Here is a 21,452-nt window from a genome sequence, read left to right as displayed (position 1 = left end):
TTTTAAATTACCTCAGTTTTTATCTGAAAATATGTTTAATTTTTCTTCATTTTAAAAGATTTTTGTTGAACATAGTATTATAAATTGGCAATAATTCTCTTTTAGCATTTTTAAAACAATATCAATCTGTTGTCTTCTGACTTCCATAGTTTCTGTTGAAAGGTCAGCCTGTCAATCTTATTGTTGCTCCTTTTAAAGTAACGTAACTTTTTTCTCTGGCTACTTTTGAGGTTTTTCAGCACTTTTGCTATAATGAATCTAGTTGTGATTTTCTTTCTATTTATCCTTCTTGGGGTTTGTAAAACATTTTGAATCTGTGGTTTAATATTTTTTGTCACCCTGAAAAAATCTCAGCAGCTATCTCTTTGATATGATTTCTGCCCCAATATCTTTCTCCACTTCTTCTAGAACTCCAATTTACGTTAGGAATTTTTCATCAGATCTCAAATGTCCCAAGTTGTTTTCTATATTTTTCCATCACTTTTTCTCTCTGAGCTTCAATATGTATGTTTTCTACAGTTTTCTAGTTCATTAAACCTTTCTCCTGCTCATAAACCAATCTATTAATTTCTTAATTTCAGTTACTGTATTTTTGTCCTAAAATTTCCATTTTATTCATTAATATAGATTCTAGTTTTCTGAAGACACTCTTCACCTTTTTATCTATTTTTGAGCATATTAATCACAATTATCTTAAGCCAATATTCAATAACTCCAATATCTGGATAATCTGTGGGTCTGCATTTATTTAGTGATTATTTGTTTCTTTGTTTAGTCTAGTTTACCATCATTTGGTCCTATCTCTGGCATAACTGGTAATTTTTTTTTTTTTTTTTTTTTTTTTTTTACTGATTTCTGGCCACTGTGCATGAAAACTTGTAGAGGCTTTTGATGATATTGTCTTCCTCCAGAGCATATTTAATTTTCTTTTGTTAGGCAGTTAAATATAGGCAGATGACCTTCCTCCAAACAGGGATTTAAGAGTGTTTCAGGCTTTGTGTAAGCTAGGCGATTTATATTTTCCCTCACACAAAGGGTATCTCAAAGCCCCTCCTTGATAGGACCTCAACTTCATTTTTTTGTCCCCTACACTATGAGATTCCTGAAATCACTGTTCAGTTTTTTAATCTGTTAGCAGTTATTTTATACTTGTTTTATGGCCACTGGCCCTCAGCATGCATAGTTTAGTAATTAGAAAATATCTTCAAATTATGAGCAGACTATCAGGCTCATTTTTTTCATGATTTCTATCTCTCTGGAAGCTTGGTCCCTCAAGTCTGGATGCCTTAGAAGGCCTGACCTTTAATTTTTGTCTCCTCAGTAGCGAGAAGCAAGCTTTAGGCTGCTTCTCTCTGCTCTGCCTCTATTACTTTCACTGAGATTTTGGCAATTTCCCTAAAGGAGAAAAAATCTGAGTTATATGTAGAGCTCACTTCAATATATTTTTCTTCTCACTGGGATTGGGTCCCTCAAATCCTCATTGTCTTGGCTGATGTCTGATGTCTTCAAATAGTTAATTTTTTTTTTTTTGGTATTTTATCCACTTTTATAGTTAAATGAATCTTGTCAATGGCCTAGTGCCAACAAAGTTAGAAAAATATTTAGGGCTCTGCTCCCAGTCCAATAATTCTTATCAAGAGGCCAAGATTTGTCTCCATAATGGCCAGGAAGATCATTTTTTAAGGTTTTTTGAACAAGTAGATTTAGTACTCAATGATAGACCTAGGATTCATAGAAACAATTGCTGGGTAAACCTAGCTGTCATATATACCAAAAAGGTAACCTTTGGTGAATCAGGTATGAACCAATTTGGAGGTAATTTCTTACAGTGTTACATGCTCCTCTGCTAATATTGTTTTCCATGAGGATAATTCAAGATACTCAAACTCACTACTAAATGAATTATTGGAATATAATGTTCTAGCCCACTTGTTGCTACTTTGAAGACTAGAATGACTCACATTAGCTTTCACCTGGAAAGCTCCACTCATCTCACAAATTTCTGACTTCTAATATACTGAGAACTGAAAATACAAAATTTAGTGATAAAAGGACTGTAGAGCCTTAAAACTGTATCAGATACTATAGAGCCAATGAAATCCAGCATACTAACAAAGCATTCAGTTTGGATCACCACAGGTTTAACTTTTCATTGTCTCCTCCTTTGCTTGAGATATATATCCCTTCTGGATGTTGACCTGATTCACTACAAGGATTTTTATGTTCTGGTTTCCTCTTGAAGAGCCACAACATTTTTTCACCTATTGCTAACCTACTGCTCATCATTTTCCTTCCCCAATCCTTTGGACACTTGCTCATATTTTATTTGATTATCATTTCAATATTCTGGACTCCACTTCACAATGACCCCATCATACATGGGTTTGACATATACAGTATTATGTGATGTTTATTCAGTTTATTTCTCTCTGCTTCGTATCTGACTACTAAGAAGATTAATTTTGCATAATCTCTTTTAAATCACTCATAAAATGGTTTCTGGTCTCCTTCAAGCATTCTCTTTCCAATATGAAAAATTCCTCTCAATTATGGTAATTCATTTTTAAAGTAAGTTTTGGTAGAATCCTACTCAAGACTCTTTGAAAGTATATACAAATTATATTGAATAATTACTCTTCATCCACATAAACTGATTTAATGATTCTATTGATTGGTCAGTATTTCTTTTATAATAATGATAAGATATTATAATAAAAGGAATTAACTTTCTTAAGCATGTAGTAGTTCCACTCAGTATTAAGGTGTCACCTTTTTCCTAGGTAAGCAGACAAGCTCCCCACCTGTTTGAATTTCCCAGAATCTCCTCAGGATTCCAATCCATGCAAGCCCAGCAATCTTCTGGCTTAGTGTTTACTGCAAACCAGGTTTCACAGTCTAGCCACCTTCTTGCTAGTTTCCCCCTTGAGGCTCTCCAAGACATAAAGTGGATCTTATTCCATGTCAACAATTTATTAACGTCTAGATTATAGATTTGGTCTAGGACATTCTGAGATTTTGCCACTGTTTGCTCTAATACATCTTACCTGTCTGCACTGAAACATTTTGAGAGATTATCCCCAAAGCTATTCTCAGACCAAAGCAGCTAATTCATTAAGTAAATTTATTTTTCTCTCCGTTTTTTCCCCAAATGCACTTTCACGGACTCCCTTCCAATCTCCTCATTTTTCCTACTATAGTTGGTCTTCACTTTACTTACCCAGGTGACTGATGGCTTCCTTGTCCCAAGGCCAGGTGGCAGCACCTGCAAGGTCTTCCCGTACTGAGCTGGCAAAGTAGACATTGAGGAAGTGAGTGCTGTTGAGCTGCAGTGCCTCTTTCAGCTCCTTCACACTCATGTACGCCCTGGAGAGCACGTAAGAGGAGGAAATGTCACACCAAAGGATCAGTCCATAGAGAACAGTAGAGCCAGACCTAATCAGACTCTGACTCTCCCAACCAGCATTGCTTTTTAGAGGAGAGGAGCAGAGAGGGCAAGACCAGGTGTTATGAAGCTCTCAAAAATGCACTAATACACATTTAGGATATTTATTCCAAGATAAACAATATCCTACCTTTTTAGCACCATAATATTTATATGGATAGCCAGTATTTGACATCATACTCAATTCTCCACTCTACACCCAGATTATTTCTTCAAGATAAATCCAGTAATACCCTTAAGTCTATGCCCTGAGAATTACCCCCACCCCAGCCCACGGTGAAGAAGGCCTTTCATCTCTGTCTCTGGTTCTTTCCATCACACTGCATGATCATTATTATGATAAGAAGACCGATTGAATCTCTATTTCAGCATATGCTTGCTTCAGGCATATTTTTAAAGGTAAATAGTGGCCAGAAAATATAAAGTAAAACAGGAAAAAAAGAGATGAGTTATAGGTAGGAGAGGATATCACAAGCTACTGCAAAGAATGTTAATTTTATATATATTTCTCTTTCTTAATCCATAGACCCTTAATCCATAGACTCTCTACCCCTACTCCGACTACCTTATGATACTCACCAAGTATCTCTATTGGTGGCCTTCAAAGCACTAGGTAATATTATGTTTGAATTTATTCACAGACTTAAAGGTCTATTAAAAACACATGCCCCATGGCCCATAAAAAAGGGAAACAAGCATTTGATCTTTTTTTAAGTTCATATATAGTCAAAGACCTTCATCTTCCTGGCATCAGTGAAACTTAAAACTTTACTATGGGCAAACAGAGCCTCATCATACTCAATGAAGAGCTATTTTAAGAAAGAACAACTAAACCAGAACCCAGTGGCCCCTTGGATTCACTGGATGCTTCCTATAGTGGCCATGGGAATGCCACTCCAAAGATAGGAATGATCCTATCACAGCTTCAACTGTGCAGACAGCTCTCTCAACACAGTTGTAATTTCCTTTATAGATTCACGCTTTATTCTTGCTATTCTGGTAGACAAGCTGCAGACACTGAAATCTCTCAACCCAGAAGCTCAGGCTAGAAGAGCATGACCCTTCTTCTTCTGTTCACTTTGCCTCCCAACTACACTGTTGATGCCATCTATTTAATCCACATGTAGGATATACTGGCAAGGAGTACTCAAGAAATAGAGATCGCAAAGGAGACTGTGTTTATGTTCTTTGGCACAGAACCAAAAAGGAGAATAAAAGTAAAGAAACACAAAAAGATTTTGCTTTAGAACCAAAAATGCTTGAGAGAATGGGGATTTTAAAATATTCTTTCTTATTGACTTATAATATCTTGGAAAAGTAATTCTCATCCCCAATAAATCATCCAAATTTCATGAAGTGGTGTCAGATGTGATCAGAGGGATATTCCTTCTGATACTTTCCTGGAGTGTTTTTTGAACTGTCGCCTGGTTTTCCCTGGACATTAGTCACATTCCCTTTCCTTTTCTCCTTTATTAAAAATAATTACAATTTCCTGTATTGATAAATTGATGGTTTGGAGTTATGATGACATCGAGTAACTCTTCAACATGGAGGTGGTCTAATTGGTCAGATAGAAGGAGAAGAGGGAGGGTGGATGGGAGGAGAGAGAGAAGAAAGAAAAGGGAAAAAAGAAACAAATAGAAAATAAAAGAAAGAAAGACGGGCAGAGAGGATCAGTGATAGCCTATGTACAGCTCAGGGTACCAAGGAAGAAAATCTGCATCCTCTGTTCCTATTCCAGAGTTCCCATTAAAATTAGGAATTGGTAACTTGACAGTTTTCTCTCTTTTCTCCCCCCTCACTTTCCCCAAATCCCCCTGTTCCTGGCATGGTTTACTCGGGCTATCTGTGTGTTCCTGGCTTCTCTGTCTGCCACTTACCAGTCTTGGCCATCATCCTTCTATCCTCCCTCAACCCAGCAGTTGCACTAATTCCCCTTGAGCCACCCTCCAAGAGGCCTCCTCTTCCACCACCAACTCATTAGCTGGTTCTACTCACCCCCCATTTCTTCCTTGCCCATTCCACTCTCCAGCCATAAATTACCCTTCCAGATGAGAGTGTTTATGTCATATTTGTGGCAAACTGGGTACAGTCACTCTAATTCCTGCACTCCATAGAGATATAGATAGAAGTTGGCAGGTATAAGGGACAAAATACATTTTTAAAAGCTAGAGACAGTTGGAAACAGTCACTAATTGAATTGATACAGGAAAGTTTTATTTTGTTGAAGACAGATTTTTGTCCAGATTATTCCATAAACCAAAAAAGGGCAAAGTGTAGATAGCAGGGTGTCCAGTTTGCGTGTAGACTGCCTTGCCTATTATAACACATGTACACCGTTTCAGAATTTAATCAGAGCTAATAAGATAAACGTCTTAGCTTGTCCACTAATGTGACCAGAGCCTGGCTCAGACCTAGGGTGGAGAAAATGGCCATTATTCTAAAATTCAGAGCTTAACATCTTGCTTCAGAAATGATTTATTAAGAGATAAACTTGTCATCCATCCAAAAGAACTTAACATTCAAGAAGGGTGAAACGACATACATAAATGTCATAAAAAGCATGGGACCATGAACTGACCAGAACTATGTATGAAGAGAGGTGAACTGCATTGATCTACTTAATTTCTGCCAGGATCTCCCTTTACTCATCCTCGCCACACTCTAGATTGAGATACTCACCATGAACTTCTCCCTGAGGACTCAGACAGACCAAAGTGAAGCTGCACCTTGATCTTTATAAAAAATTTTCTCAAAAACAAGCTTTCCTTGAGGCTGACATATCAAGTTGTTCTGCCCATTGCTTGAGTCTATTATTTCTGACATGCCTCCTGGAAGAATGCACAGCTGCCTCACTATTTTATCACTGTGACCTACTGGTTTGGGATTAAACATTGCCTGGTGTCCAGCCCACCACATTCCTTTGTGCCCCAGATGATTTCTGTTGGGGTCCCTTGACCACTGACCCCTAGCCACACTCTAGTATCTAAGTGTCCATGCAAGCCCCAACTCTCGCTTAGTTTCTGACTAAGTAAAAGTGAAAGGATATAAAAATAATGCCTCTTGTGCTCTAGTTTAATAGTCAGTTGAATAACTCCTTTATAGACTGATAGAAATGATTCAGGCCAGAAAGAAGAAAAAGATCCTGAGCTGTCTGAAGGAAGTTGAATCAGCATCAAAAATTCACATGTTAAAAAACAAGACATACAAGATGCATGCATGTATGCCCTGAGATTGGGACCCAGGGCCCTGCTTCCTACAGTCAGACCAAGCTCCCTCCAGAGGAAGATCCTGACTGCACTCCACAGGGGGTAAGGCAGCCTCCATTAGAACAAAACCAGATGCTCCCAAGGACCCTCAGCCAATTCCCATCACAGAAATGACCGGTGCCGAATCTGGGATATTTGGGTTTGGTCAAATCTAAACCTTCTTGTCCTTACTGTACACCATGGTTCTTGACCCAAAATACACAGAAGGGTTCCCTCTGCCACCCCCATCTGCTACCCACTTTGCCAACTATGCTTCCTCCTCTGGGTGAATATCTCCTTTGACCTACTCCCCCAGTCCTTGGACGGTGCTCACACCGTGGGGCTTACAGGTCCCCAGAGTACCAACTAGCATTCTCCCAGCTGCCTAGTGCCACTTTGAAAACTTAGTTTTTCCTTCTCTGTCAAAGTCCTACTGCTATTGGGCACATGGCACTCTACTATGTCACCATATACATTCTACTTTCTTTCATTGTCCCATCTCTTGGTTGCTCCATACACATCAAGGTCTTCACAGTCTGACTCACAGTCTTCCCCTTTACCTTAGATCCTAGAGTCACCTGAGGAAATTTCAACATTTATGTGAAACATCCACTGAAAACACAGTCTTATGTTTTGCTTCCTTACTGCCAATGACTCTTGCACACCATTCTCATTGTCACCTTTACTCAGGTGGATTTTCTGATCTTGTGGATCTTTAGTTCTACTTGACTAAACTTTTATTTGATTATGGTCATCTCCCCTTCAGGAATTATTTGAAATCTTTACCATTCTTTTCTTGCCCCTTCTCTCCCAGCAACCTCAATCTCCTCCGACTCTTAGATAATCGTGCCTCCTTCTTTGATGATAAAATTGAAGCCATTTATCATGAACTCTATCACTCCCCCCCATACATACACACATGCACACATACACACACACACACACACACACACACACACACTCAAAACATTTACTTCCTTACCTATTTTTATTCCCTTTCCTCTTGCCCTACAAGATGAGGTTTCTGAGAAAACCATAGCTAGTACCCTCTTCCTTTCCAATTCAAACTTCTTGAAAGGATAATTTCTTCATCTCACATTTGTTTCCCTTTTTTTCATGCATCCACTAATCCCACTGTAACCTGGCTTTCATGAGAACCACTTTATCAAAAATGCTTTTGTTGAAGTTGTTAGTAACCTCCTAGTTGTCCCTCCCCACCAAAATGGAAAAAATTCATTCACCTTCTTATTGGAATCCTTTGGTTCATTTTTATATTGTTAGTTACTTCCTGCTTCTTAAAGTTCTCTGCTTCTCTGTTTTTATTGCAACGCTCTTTCCTGATTCTCTTCTTGCATTTGTGACCACTGATTCTCAGTCTCCTTTGTGGGTTTCTCTTTCCCTTTCTAATCCTTAAAAGTTATTCCCTGGGGTCCTGTTTGTAGTCCATTCTTTTGTCACTCTCCTTGTTCACCGTTGGGAACTTTTCCACTCTCGAACTTTGAAGCACCATCAGTATTTGGAAAACTCTCAGGTAGATATATATACCTCTCTCTACCTGGATCACCCACAGACATCTTGAAGTCAACATGTCAATGTTATGGGTGGTTCTACCTGAGCACAAACAAAATTCGGACACAGTGAGTTTTAATGCATCTCAAATAGTGGTCCAACTACTGAATCTGTGGACATTTTTTCCATGGATATATTTGCAAGAAGTGTCTGATTTTTGGCTAAACACAGAGGCAGTATGTGACAGTGTCCACAGAAAGATAAAAAGGCAAGAACAGGGAAGAACCACCATGGCATTTTGCCCATTACCTAATTTTATAGACTGGATTTCAAGTTCCTCAGGAAGAAACAAAAAGAACTCTTTTTGTAAGAAAATTGGTGCAACCCAGGATGCATAAGCCATGCTTTATGGCCTAATAACAAAATGAAGTACCAATTGAAGAGACGGGGCACTCTCTCCATTTCTGGAAAGAATTAAGGGATGTCAGCACCATTCTAACACTTGAGAGTTTTACAGCCTTGGGTTGCATTAGAAGCCAGTTCTCTAATAAGGCCAGCTTTTCCCTAGAGAAACAGTGAGGGCAAAGCATCAGCTGGAAATGCTGAGTGTCAGCAGACAAGGTAAATACCCTTGCCAGTATTCAACAGCAAACAGCAGTAGAACCACAGAAGCCAGTGGGCATGAATTTTTAAGGCACACCCTTCCGAAGACTCCCAGAAATACTAGAGAAAGAAGACAATGTATGAGGATAAGATTTTATAGCTATACACTGAGCTCATGTAGTTTGATTATTAATGGTAGTATGACATCATTCGTCCCCAGGGGGTATGTGGACTGGAGGATATTCAGTTTGTCTCTGACTGAACTCATAGTCTTCTTCCCCACACCCACTTCTCCATTGTCTCTCTCTGAATTGATGCCACCTCTATCACCCTCTCCATGACACAAGAAGAAAAGCCAGGATTCTTCCTTCAATACTCCCCCCCTTCACTTCACTCCCCTCATTATAATCAACCACCTACTAATGACCCCAGGAAGAAAAAATATCATGATGATTATTGTTTCTCTTCTGAATGTCACAAAAGAGGCTAGATATCATCATCACTGACATAATCAACTGGGAACACATTTTTTTCTTGAAATTCAAATATGGAGAAACTGACAAGAATTATTACACCCAAAAAACTCACTTTTGCTAATGCATGTGGGAAAGAGTATTACTACTAGAAGTAAAATGGAATTATTCTCTAGAAAGTTTTATCTGTTGTAAGAACTTGAGGTTGAAATAAAAGAGCTAACTGGAGATTTAAAGGACGTGAAGTCTAATGTCATAATATCTTCTATGGTAGGCAGAATAATGTTCCCAAAGATGTCCATGTCCTAGTCCCTGGAACCTGGGACTATATTACTTTATATGGCAAAATGGATTTTGCAGAGGTGATTAAGAGTACAGACTTCGAGATGGGGAGACTATTCTGGATTATCTGAGTGGGCCCAATCTAATTACATGAGTCTTTATAAGCAGAGAACCTTTCCCACCTGTTGTCAGAGAAAGAGAGGTGGCAATGGAAGTAGACTCAGAGAAATGCTACACTTCTGGCTTTGAAGCTGAGGTAAGGAAGGGGGCAGCAAGCCAAAGAATGTGGGCAGCCTTTAGAAGCTGGAAAAGGCAAAGAAGTGGTTTCTCCTGTAGAACCTCCAGAAAGATATGCAACCCTAACAACACCTTGATGTTAGCTCAGCGAGAACCACGTCATACTTCTGACCTACAGGACAATAAGTTAATAAATATGTGTTGTTTTCAGCCAATAAGCTTGTGGTCACTTGTTGCAGCAGGAATAGAAAATGAATATATCTTCTTTCATTTAAACATACAGTATCTTTGGAAAAGAAAAGAGCATACAGAGAATGAACATCTGGCTTCAAAAGATGGTGTCGAAAGAATTTGTTTTAAAAGAACTTGTGATTGCCTTCTGAGGCAGAAAATAGTAAATCCCACATTTCCAGTTCTTGGCAGTAGTTTACCTACTTTATCAAGGGAGTCATACCTTGAAATTTATTTGGAAGGGGAGCATAAAAATACCCAGATAACTTATTGGGTCTGGATAAGGAAAAAGAAAAGCATGGTGGAAGAGATACCCATTGAACTTAAGAAAAAATAACCAAACCAAAAGTCATAGGTAGCATGTGTCAGCATCCTGAGAACAGGTGCTTAAGCCAGAATGACTTGGTCTCATGTCCCACCTCTAACACTCACTGTCAATGTGGCATTGGCAAGGTGCCTACCATCATTACACCTCAGTGTCCTTATCTGTAAAACGACAATAATGAAAGTATAATCTGCATATACTTTTTGGGAAGAAAAATGAGATAACATCTATAAAATCACACATAAACCGTTGTCAATAAACCTTATATTATTAATACCAATACCTATGGTCTCAGATGTCTACATAGTCAGCAACAAAGTTCAAAAATCATAATATAGGAAAGCAAGTATCATCTTAAAGACTTGATGGGGAGCTAATCATAGACTATGTCTGAGGACGGGTAGACCTTGCTTGAAAGAAATAAAGTTAAATGAAATAGAAGTAATACCACAGTGCAAAAGGAAGCAAACACAACTGAAATCTGACACCTGAAGTAAACCCACAATGGAAAACATTTAGTGAAAATAAAATAGCAATGAAAATTTTCTAGGCATAAAGTACTGTTGGCATGGTCAGGCAAGGGATAGTATTGATACATCCCAAAAGCAGTTTCCAAGATTGACACAAAATAAAAATATAGTGATGAGCCAGAACTTCAGATGAGAATGTCTCTGCCAGAAGGCTGGTGCTGCTAATAGCAATAGCAGCACTTCTGATAAATACTTTTTCTGACTTCCTGATAATATCTCTCAAAAAGGTCAGGAAACAACAGAGTCATGATAATTTATTTTAATTCTTATTAATAAGAAAGAACTAGATGGTGACATGGAATGAAAGAGTTCCTTTAATGAAAGAAACTCTATTTAAATTTTTCAATAGCCGAGGCCTTGATGGTAACATCAAGGACTACAGCTTGAGTAAAACAGATTTCCAAAAGGGAGTAATGATTCCAAGGCCTAGGACTCTCAAGGGGAAAATGGCCCTTTGGAGGTAGAAGGGCATAAACCTTGAAAATCAATGTAATTCTAGATTGCCCCAATAAAGCAGAAAGGAGATAAACATCAAAAAGAACAGTTTCTATAAGGGAACTCCCTGCTGAGTTAAAATTTTAAGAGAACATACATAGATTTTGGAAAGAGGAATAGCACAAAACTATTTTAAAAAATAGGGTCAAAAAAGATAAAGCCCAGGGACTTCCCTGGTGGTGCAGTGGTTAAGAATCCGCCTGGCAATGCAGGGGACACGGGTTTGATCCCTGGTCCGGGAAGATCCTACATGCTGCGGAGCAACTAGGCTCGTGGGCCAGAACTACTGAGCCTGTGCTCTAGAGCCCACAAGCCGCAACTACAGAGCCCACATCCTGTAACTACTGAAGCCTGCATGCCTAGATCCTTGCTCTGCAATAAGAGAAGCCACCACAATGAGAAGCCCGTGCACTGCAATGAAGAGTAGCCCCCACACGCCACAACTAGAGAAAGCCCGCGTACAGCAATGAAGATCCAACACAGCCCCCCCCAAAAAAGAAAAAGCCCAGAACCAGCATAAACATAAAAAATGCAAAGAATGATAAATTTAAAAATTTATGTTTTTCAGAATAGTAAGCAAAATAGAGTATAATAATACAGAAGGGAAAAAAAACTGAACTCCTCAAAGTCTGCCTTGCTGCCAAGATAAATAATCATTAAGAAACCCATTGAATAAGTCATTAACCTGGCAATAATTTATTTGCCCCTAATAATAATAGTGATCACAATTAACTGAATCCCAAATATATGGCAGATGCTTCGTATATATTCTCTCATGTAAGCTCACAAGTCTATGAAGTTAGCGTAATTATTTCATTTTACAGATAAGAAACTAAAGCTTACAGAGATAAAGTCACTTGCCCAAAACCACACAGCTTGTAAGTTTTGGAGGCAAGTATTAAACCCAAGTTCCTCTAACTCCGAAGCACGCATTCTTTCCTCTGTTCTTCAATTGGTTTCACTAGGATCTGTGAGTCACTGTGTTGGGCCTTGGCAATGAAAAGATGCAGAAGACATAACTCTTTTTCAAGAAGCTCAGTCTAGTGAGGAAGATAACCATGGAAACATGATTATAATGCAAGGTGAAGGGCACTATTATAATGTGCATGGAACTATATGCAAGAATGGGGGACAGAGTGAAAAACCAGCTTAGAGAAGCAGACATTAATAAGGTGTTGTGGAAGTTTTTGGTGGATATTGTCAATTGGTTTGTGTACATCAATTCTACCTTCCTTCTCCTGTGTCTTCCTTTTCTGGAGGACAGAAAAGTTGAAATATACATTTGTCCAGCTCCCTTGCACCTAGGGATCTGGATGTGATTTATTCTACCAATCAGCTGTGCTCTAGTTAGAAGGTGACAGTAACATGAAGACCTCACTTCTGACTGCTTCTTCTTTCTCTGCCTGCAAGCAGGGCTGGGTGATAGTGTTCCACTGCCCAGCCACTGGCAGTGAGGGTTTGGGGCAGGCTATGGGGGCAAACCCTCATTGCTGGTGTGGATCTAGCAGGCATAGCATGACTCGGTGATGGCAGCCGTGGTTTAGAGACTTTGTGAAAGAAGATTCTATAGAGGTTGGTGACTAATTGGATGTTTAGTCCCAACTTCTGTAGAGTCTTCTTTCACAAAGTCTCTAAAATACATCCCTATTTTTCCCTTCCCACTGTCACTGTCTGGAATAGATCATTTTTTACTTTATTTGTCATGTACTAAAATGTCTTCTTATTTTTCTCCCTCTAATGTTATGTGCACTCCAGTTTACACCATATGACATCAAAACTGGTGTTCTCCTGTTCACTCTTGGTTCCCTGTGTCCTACACAATAGTCCTTTAGGTTTCCTTTAAGTTGCCACTCAAAGTTGCCCTTAATCTGATGACCAGCCTACCCTCCAGGATCGTCCCAGCACCACTATGCCATTGATAGAGGTAAATTGATTTACTCATTGACATCAAATATGCCCCTGATTTTTTTGTTTTAGGTCATTTTGTTTGTTTGTTTTTGTTTTTTTCCTCCCTGCTTTGCTTATACTGTTCTTCCTTTACATATATAATTATCAAAAATGTATCTGACATTCAAGGCCCATTTTCTATCTCACTTTTTCCGTGAAGCCCACACCAATCACCCCAGCCTGAAATGAGCCCCAAAATCTGAGTTTCTAAGTCATTCAGTCTAGTCTATAACACAACAGATTGTAATATGTAATTACAATATGTAAGCCTACTTTGGCAATATTTGCCAACAGTAGAAATCCTACCTCTATATATTTAACCTAAGAAGATATTTGTATGAGTTTCAAATATGCACCAACAGCAATGGAATAATAGCAAAAATATATAGTATAATAACACAGCAGTATAATAGCATAGTATATTCTGCTAATAGAATAGCATAATAGCAAACAAGAGTATAATAGCAAAATATCATGTAAATTCCCATTAACATGGATCTGGCAAGTTAAATTAAAAGTATATAATATTTATGCCATGAAGTCATTAAAAATAATCTAGATTTATATTTATTAAAATGGAAAAATGCCCCCAACATATTATTGAGTGAAAAAGCTGATGGTACAACAGTAAGTATAATATAACTCTATTTATTTAAAACCATATACATATGTCAATCTAGGTATCTAGAAGGGGATGAAACAGGTCATGGGATTTGAATTAATTTTCTCTTCTTATTTGTATTCTTCTGTGTTGGTCTTTACATATATATACATTTACATGTATGCATATGTATAACGTTTATATGTATTATGTATATATATACACATATATGTATATATAGGTGTTTACATAGATACATATATGCATGTGTGTATGTATGTGTGTGTGTGTGTGTGTGTGTGTGTGTGTGTGTGTGTGTGTGTATATATATATATAATAGAGCATTCTTTATTTCAATATTATGGAGCTTCATTATTTCATTAGCTGGACAATGCTCCCAGAAGTCAAGTACCATGTCTGTCTCAGTGTGAGAACAACTTAGTACATCATCTTGCATATTATTAGGTGCTCATTTAATATTAGTTGAAAATATCAATGGTGCAGATGGGCTTTAACTGGAAGATTAGGCAGAGAATACCCCATTCTTCCCCCTCTCAAGTTCACCAGTACTGCCCTGCTGCAGAATCCACTTAAACCACAGGGGCCGCTTACATCTACAAGAGTCAAACTTCAAAGAGTCGCACATAGGATCTGCTGTCTCTGGTAGAGAGCAAGAGACAAAAATATGCCCCAAGCTGAAGCCCAAAGCCCCAAATACGCGCTCTTTGACAACTCTTTATTGATGACTAAAGACAGAGCAGATTCTTGGCAAAAACACTGTATAATGATAAACTCTCAGGGCCTGGGTGGAAATGGGCAATGTAATTCCACACACATTACACTGGGTTTAAAAATAGGAAGCTTTTCCGGGAAGAAGTGGTCCTTGTGGGTAACTGGAGCAGACAGGATGTGTTTCAACTAATGGTAAAAGTTGAAGTCATCCCGTATTTTAGTCATTTTGTGTGTTTCTTTTCTCTTCTCCTATAGCTTTTTCTTCCACTGCTTTAGAACATTTTTAAAGGTTTTCTTCAAATCTTGTTTTCAAGCAAAACATTCTTTCTGTAATATGTCATACACGTGCACACACACACACACATACACCACAGAAGTCAGTTCTTTTTGCCAGTACACATGCACCAAACTGAACTCTCAACTTTATATTCTATTGACATGGGGAAGGTGAATGAATCCTATAAAAACACTGATGATTGAAAATCCTTTAAACTTTGATTTCAGAAGGTGGGATAACACACTCATTCATTCAGAAAGTATTTACTAAGCACCTACTAAATCTCAGGCTCTGTGCTGAAAAACCAGTATACAATGGATAAGCCCAGGTAGCACTCCTACCCTCATGGGGTTGGTGGCCTTATGGGGAGATGACAAGGAACTGGGCAGTCACACTGGGACTCAGCAGGTACTCTGGCAGGGAGAGTAAAAGGTGTGGTGAGAATCTGTGGACCAGAGCACTTGACCAAGATTAAGAGAAGTCTTCTCAGAATTGGCATCTATACCAAAACCTGGCAGATGAAAAGGAGTTATCCTGGAGAGGAGATGGCATGGGAAGAAGAGGTAGCCATTGGTAGAAAGGCCCAATGGATAAGAGAAAGGAAGTGGTTCATGAGAGCTGGAGAGAAGTAGAAAGACTGACACTGAAGAGGGTAACAGCAGCTGGATCTTGAAAGGTCTTACAAACCATGATAAGAAGTTTAGAGTTCTTTAAAGCAAGGAAGAAATGCGATTAGATTTGCTTTTTGGAAAGACTGGTCTTAAGAAAATGTGGAGAATGGATTTGAGGCTTGCAAAACTGGAGGCAGAGAAGCCTATTAGAAGGCTGTGGCTGGAGTTGAGAGATATTTAGGAAAAGAACCAATAGCAATTGGTGATTAATTGGAGGAGGTTAGGGTGAGGAAGAGGAAGAGTCCAAAATGATTCCTAGGTTTTTAAATTAAGTAACTGGTTAGCACAATTCACTGAAGTGAGAAATAGGAAGAGGAACAGATCTGGGTGAAGTCTGGAAGTCATCTCTGATAATCAAATTACAGATGTTTATTAGACAGGTGTATATATGGTTCTTTAGACCTGAGAAGTATACAAATTCAGAAATTGATGATAATGAAAACTGTAGAATGAATGAGGTAGTGCATTACTGACTTCCTAATGGGTATACTCAACACAATGTGTGCTTAGGGAACCAGCAGAGGGAGAGACAGAGAGCATGCACTAGTTAGTTCATTTTCAAAATTATATCCAGAAGTGTACAATTTGAAAGACTACAGAGAGACAATATTGATTTTGCTTTCTTTAAAAATATATGTTTACTTTTTTTTTTTTTTTTTTTGGCTGCATTGGTTCTTCGTTGCTGCATGCAGGTTTTCTCTAGTTGAGGAGAGCGGGGGTTACTCTTCGTTGTGGTGCATGGGCTTCTCATTGTGGTGGCATCTCTTGTTGCGGAGCATGGGCTCTAGGCGCGCAGGCTTCAGTAGATGTGGTGCACGCAGGCTCAGTAGTTGTGGCTCTCGGGCTCTAGAGCGCAGGCTCAGTAGTTGTGGTGCATGGGCTTAGTACCTCTGTGGCATGTGGGATCTTCCTGGACCAGGGATCGAACCCGTGTCCCCTGCATTGACAGGTGGATTCCTAACCACTGTGCCACCAGGCAAGTCCCCCAAAATATATGTTTACTTTTGAATTACATATCATGGGACAGTGAAGGGGTGATCTTTTCTGATGGTCTCAAAAGCCTCAGTCTGGCCCAGGAAAAGGTATATAGAGTGAGAAGAGAAGACATTGAATCAAACACTGAGGAACAGTAACTTTAAGGAATAGGCGGAAGAAAAGAAATTGGCAGAGAGGTCTGAGAAGCCGTGATGAAGAGGTAGGAAAGGAATCCAGGAGAGTTGGCGTCTCCAAAGCTAAGGGAGAATATCAATCCAAATGTTCCTGGCAATTGAAGTAAGAGAAGAACAGAAAATTCTCCACCAGAACTAGAAACAAGGTCAGTAACTTTGACAAAAGCAATTTCAGAAAAACAGTAGAGGCAGAAACCAGACTGCAGTGGCCTGGAGAATGAGTGGCTCTTAAGGAAGAGAAGATAATGAGCATAGACAAGAATCTTGACAGTGAAGATGTAGAGGAGGACGGAAAATGTTTATGATAGGAGATTTAAGCATTACTAAATTAGTTTAATAGGAAGACACCAGTAAGGGGAGATAACATAAAAAGGAAAGAAAGATATAATTAAGGTAATTAAATGCAGAACACATCAGGAGAGATACACCGTACACAGGAGTGTGGTGGATACTGTTGGTGCTCTACCTAAGCAAGTACCACCAACCCCTAGCTGCTGTGAATATTGGCTGCTAACAGTTCACTGCTGGCCCTTTTCTTTGGAAAAATCCCCTTTTGCCAAATAGGAGCTGCCTCACAGGACATTATGCTTGTCTCCTCCCAGGGCAGCTGGCAGACAATGACTGATTGACAGGAGGGTACAAAAAGCCAGCCCTTTGCCCCAAGATAGGACCAAATCCTTGGTGCAATTCATGCTCCAGAGCTCCCAGTGGGATTGAACTGTGAGACTACATGCTTGTTTAGACCCTTGCCCTGACTTATTCTGTTTTCCTCATCCCTTTCTGCTAAAAGAAACCCTCAGTAAATTACAAAAATTCCTGTCTCAGGCACCACTTCCTGGGAATCTCCTTGAATATCAAGAGAAAGATTCTCATGCATTAGAAAGGGAGGAGGGAAGGGAGAAAAGAATGCAAATAGTTTTGAGGATTGATGTCAGGCATTTCATTAAGGGAATGCTCCTCTAATTTATGCTGCTTTCTTAATGAAGGAGAAGGTGAGGGGCTTCCCTAAGAGTGGGGAGTGAAGTGATGGGTACAGAAACTTGAGAAGACTTAGAAGGTGTGAAATACTCATTGTGAGAGGAGATAGACTAGGAAACCAACCACTTATTAGGGAGAGGTAGATTAGTTAGTTGGGGTTCATGAACAAATATTTTGATGCCACCTTCTCCCAAATCCAGTTAGTTATAACTCCTACTTAGAAGAAACTAAGGAGTAGGAAAAAGAGGAACTTCTGTTGTTACTAATGATTTCAAAGTATATGATTTTTTCTTAGATTTTGAATTTATAAATATTATGCAATGAAAAATCATTAATTATGAATTGAACTCAAAAATGTTCTGCTTTCATCTTCAACATTCTCAGTAAAATTGTCCTCTTCAAATTCACCAATAATCTCTCAGTTTTTCTACCCAGTGGACATCTTCTGTCCTTACCTTCTTGAACTTTCTGTGGCATTTGACATTGTTGATCACTTTCTTCTTGAAACTTCCTCTTCACTTGGCTTCCGTATGTCATCACGTTCTTAGTTTACCTCCTATCTTTAAGGACACTCCTTCACATACTCTCTCAGTATACACACTCTCCAGCCCCTTGTTACCTGTCTAACTTCGTCTCTGGCCATTATTTCTCTTACATTGTTTTTCTAAATCCCCAAAGTACTTACAGCTCTGCACCTCTGTTATGTTCTCTCTCTTGGTTCCATGAAATTTCACAAATATTTCTTCAGCCTAGAATGTTCTTTTCCTTTGTTCTTTTCTTCTAATAACTACCCATTATCAAAATCGGTAGAGGTGTCACCTCTTCCAGGAAAATTTCCTGACATCCGTCCCAACTGCTGAGTCTAGACTTAGTTTCTAGCCTAGGTACTACCTTAGCACAGTCTGTATCCCTCCAGCACAGCATTTATTGCATTATGCTGGTGACTGGTGGAAAGCTGAAACTTGAACTGAGATGCTTCTGATTCTACAACCCTTTCTCTAACTATGGTACAGTATTGCCTCTAGTGATGGACTAAATATTTCTCAATATTGAGTCCCTGAAAGGAATTAAAATAAATTCCACTGTGGGACATATACATTGGAATGCAGAAAACATTTCTGTGTCCATATCTGACTCCTTTTGATGAAACAATGAAGTGCAAAGGACAGTTAAATAATAAAATGGGTGTTTAAAAAATATCCTATCACTCATATGCTCGAGGACAAGTCTGACTGGTTGTAAGGACACACAACATAGGAAGATCCAAATCCACCACAACTTTCTGGGCCCTTCTGATGGTGCTCCCAACTTCTCCTGAAGCCATAGGAACCTGCAGACAGGGCTCGCTTGTCATCATGTCTCAAGGGACAGAGGCTCCTAATTCCATCCTTTCACGTAATAAGTTCTCATAAGCCTTCAGTACATGTGTGTCCTCTTTTGATGGAAGAGTTTGTGTTTGCCTTTTGCATTACCATTTGTAGACTTGGATTACAGAAAGATGCTAGACCATTTCTGTCCATCTGAAAGTTGCAAGTGCTGCTGTGGCTGAGGAAAGAGAAGTCTGTATACATACACGGAGGCAACCTCCTCACCTTCCCTTCTTCACTCTCACCTCCTGGCTTATCTCTCACCCTCTCCTCTCCTCTGAGAGTTGGGGCCCAGAAAGGCACGCCCTTTCAGCCACTCTGTTGTGCTTCCTTTTCCAGAAGGCCATGGTCAGCATTCTATCTAAGGAATACATTTCCTTTCTTCAATCTCTCTCCCTCTCCCACCCCTGACATTAATGCTTTGAAGCCATCTGAGGATCATTTGTTGGCTGAGTGATCACATTCAGACTATGGCCTAGTGATGACTCACACTCTTGTGGTCTCCCTGTGTTTACCATGGATATTCTCTTCCAGCTGGATTTCCCTTTCCCCAGGAAACCTAGAGCTAAGCAATTTCTCCATTGTTCTCTTCTACCCCAGCACGCTTCATATTACCCTTTCATCACCAATGTCCTCTAAAAGGTGTATATGTGTGAGCATGTGTTTGTGTGCATGTGTGTGTACTCTAGACCAGAGGTCTGCAACTATGGACTACAGGCCAAATCCAGGCTGTGGCTAGTTTTTGTATGGCCTGTGAACTAAGAATTATGTTTATATATTTAAAAGTTGTTTTTAAAAAAACAGAAGAAGAGGATGCAAGAGAGGCCATATGTGACCTGAAAGCTAAAAAGTATTTACTATCTGGCCATTTACAAAAAAGTTTGCCAACTCCTATTCTATACTAAAGTATGGTTCTAAAGCATGAGTCTGAATCAGACAGACCTGAATTTATAGTCAAGCTCTGTCACTTACTAGCTATGTGATCCTGGACACATTATTTAACCTTTCTGAACCTCAATTTTCTCATCTGTAACATAAACTAAGAATTAACTCCAATGACGGATGTGAAGGCAAAAATGACATGCTATATAAAGTATTTATCACAGAGTTTTACTCATAAGAAGAACAGAATAAATAGTAGCTACTTTTGTTATTGTTATTTTTTGATGGGGGGGGGGGTGTCTAATACACCTTGTATGCTCACATAGGAAAAGGTGACACACAAGAAAGGCTATAGGTGAACCAAATCTCTTAACTGTCCTGTGATTGGATCTCTTCACTGTCAAAAAGAGGAATGTCATAGCTATGGTTCTATAAAGATTAGAGGTGAGTAAGACAAATGCTTCCATATATGGCTCCAAAATGTCTGGATGGGAGAAGAAGATCTCAGAGCTATGCTTTCTGTACCTTTTCACCTTAGGCAGAAACCTGAGAGTAATCCTTTCTCCTCCATATTTATTCTCGACCTTAACATCCACTCAATCACTGAAGCTTACATAATTTACCTATTAATTATTTTCAACCATCCCCTTCACTCTAATGTCACTGTCATGGGTCCTCATAATCTCTTGTCCAAACGGTGGTCTTCTATCTTCTTGCCTACATTCCTCAAACTATTACCCACATAGCTGCTGGAGTTATCCACCTAAGCCACCAACCTCACCAACCTGTGACCTTCCTTACAACCACCTCATCTCTTGTCACTACTCAGCTCATGCTTTACTTCCAACAACATCAAACTACTTACAGTTCCCCACCTACACCCAACTATGCTGTTTAGTGCCTCTGTCCTTTTCCTTGTGTTATACCTTCTACCTAACCCCTTCTTTTTTAATAATAAAAGTACTACATGGATGTTATTGATAATTTAGAACGCAAAAAGAATTAAAGGAAAATTATTTCGTATCCAAATTCTAATCCCTCAGAGATAATTACTATTAATAGTTTGATGTATTTGTTTCTATTTTTATGTATTTGTTTCGATTTTTACAATCGTGATTTTCTCAGCCGTTTACTCTTCTGGGCAAAAGATTTTCTCATCTCGTTCAGAGGCATTTCTGTAAAAGTAAGCATGCTTTGGGCACTGCCCAGAAAAGGGGAACAATTATCTTTCACGGGGGCATGGAATGAAAAGGAAATTCTGGGAGCATCAAATCTTTCTTCCTCACAATAAGTTTAGTTATAGAAACAAGTTGCAATTTGGTTAGAGTCAAGTGGCTCGGAGTAACGTGGATATTTGAGCTGACTTTACTGTAAAATTGTACACACTAACTTAGACCTCCTTGACTGATCTCAGTGTTCATGAAAACACTGGCGTGAGTCTCAGTAACATCAC

At 39.1% G+C, this 21,452-nt stretch overlaps 1 protein-coding gene across 1 annotated transcript in view; it reads right to left on the bottom strand.

Moving 5' to 3' along the window:
- Window positions 1-21,452, bottom strand: part of PAPPA2 (pappalysin 2) — a 320,327-nt gene that overhangs the window by 194,227 nt on the left and 104,648 nt on the right. Inside the window, exon 3 of the mRNA XM_007165366.2 lies at window positions 3,218-3,363. Coding sequence (XP_007165428.1) covers window positions 3,218-3,363 — 146 coding nt within the window. The remainder of the gene's footprint in view (window positions 1-3,217; window positions 3,364-21,452) is intronic.

Source organism: Balaenoptera acutorostrata, chromosome 1, assembly GCF_949987535.1.
Source record: "Balaenoptera acutorostrata chromosome 1, mBalAcu1.1, whole genome shotgun sequence".
NCBI classification, from domain to species: domain Eukaryota; kingdom Metazoa; phylum Chordata; class Mammalia; order Artiodactyla; family Balaenopteridae; genus Balaenoptera; species Balaenoptera acutorostrata.
Note: the sequence above shows the minus strand (reverse complement) of the source record. Positions and strands in the feature narration are given on the sequence as shown.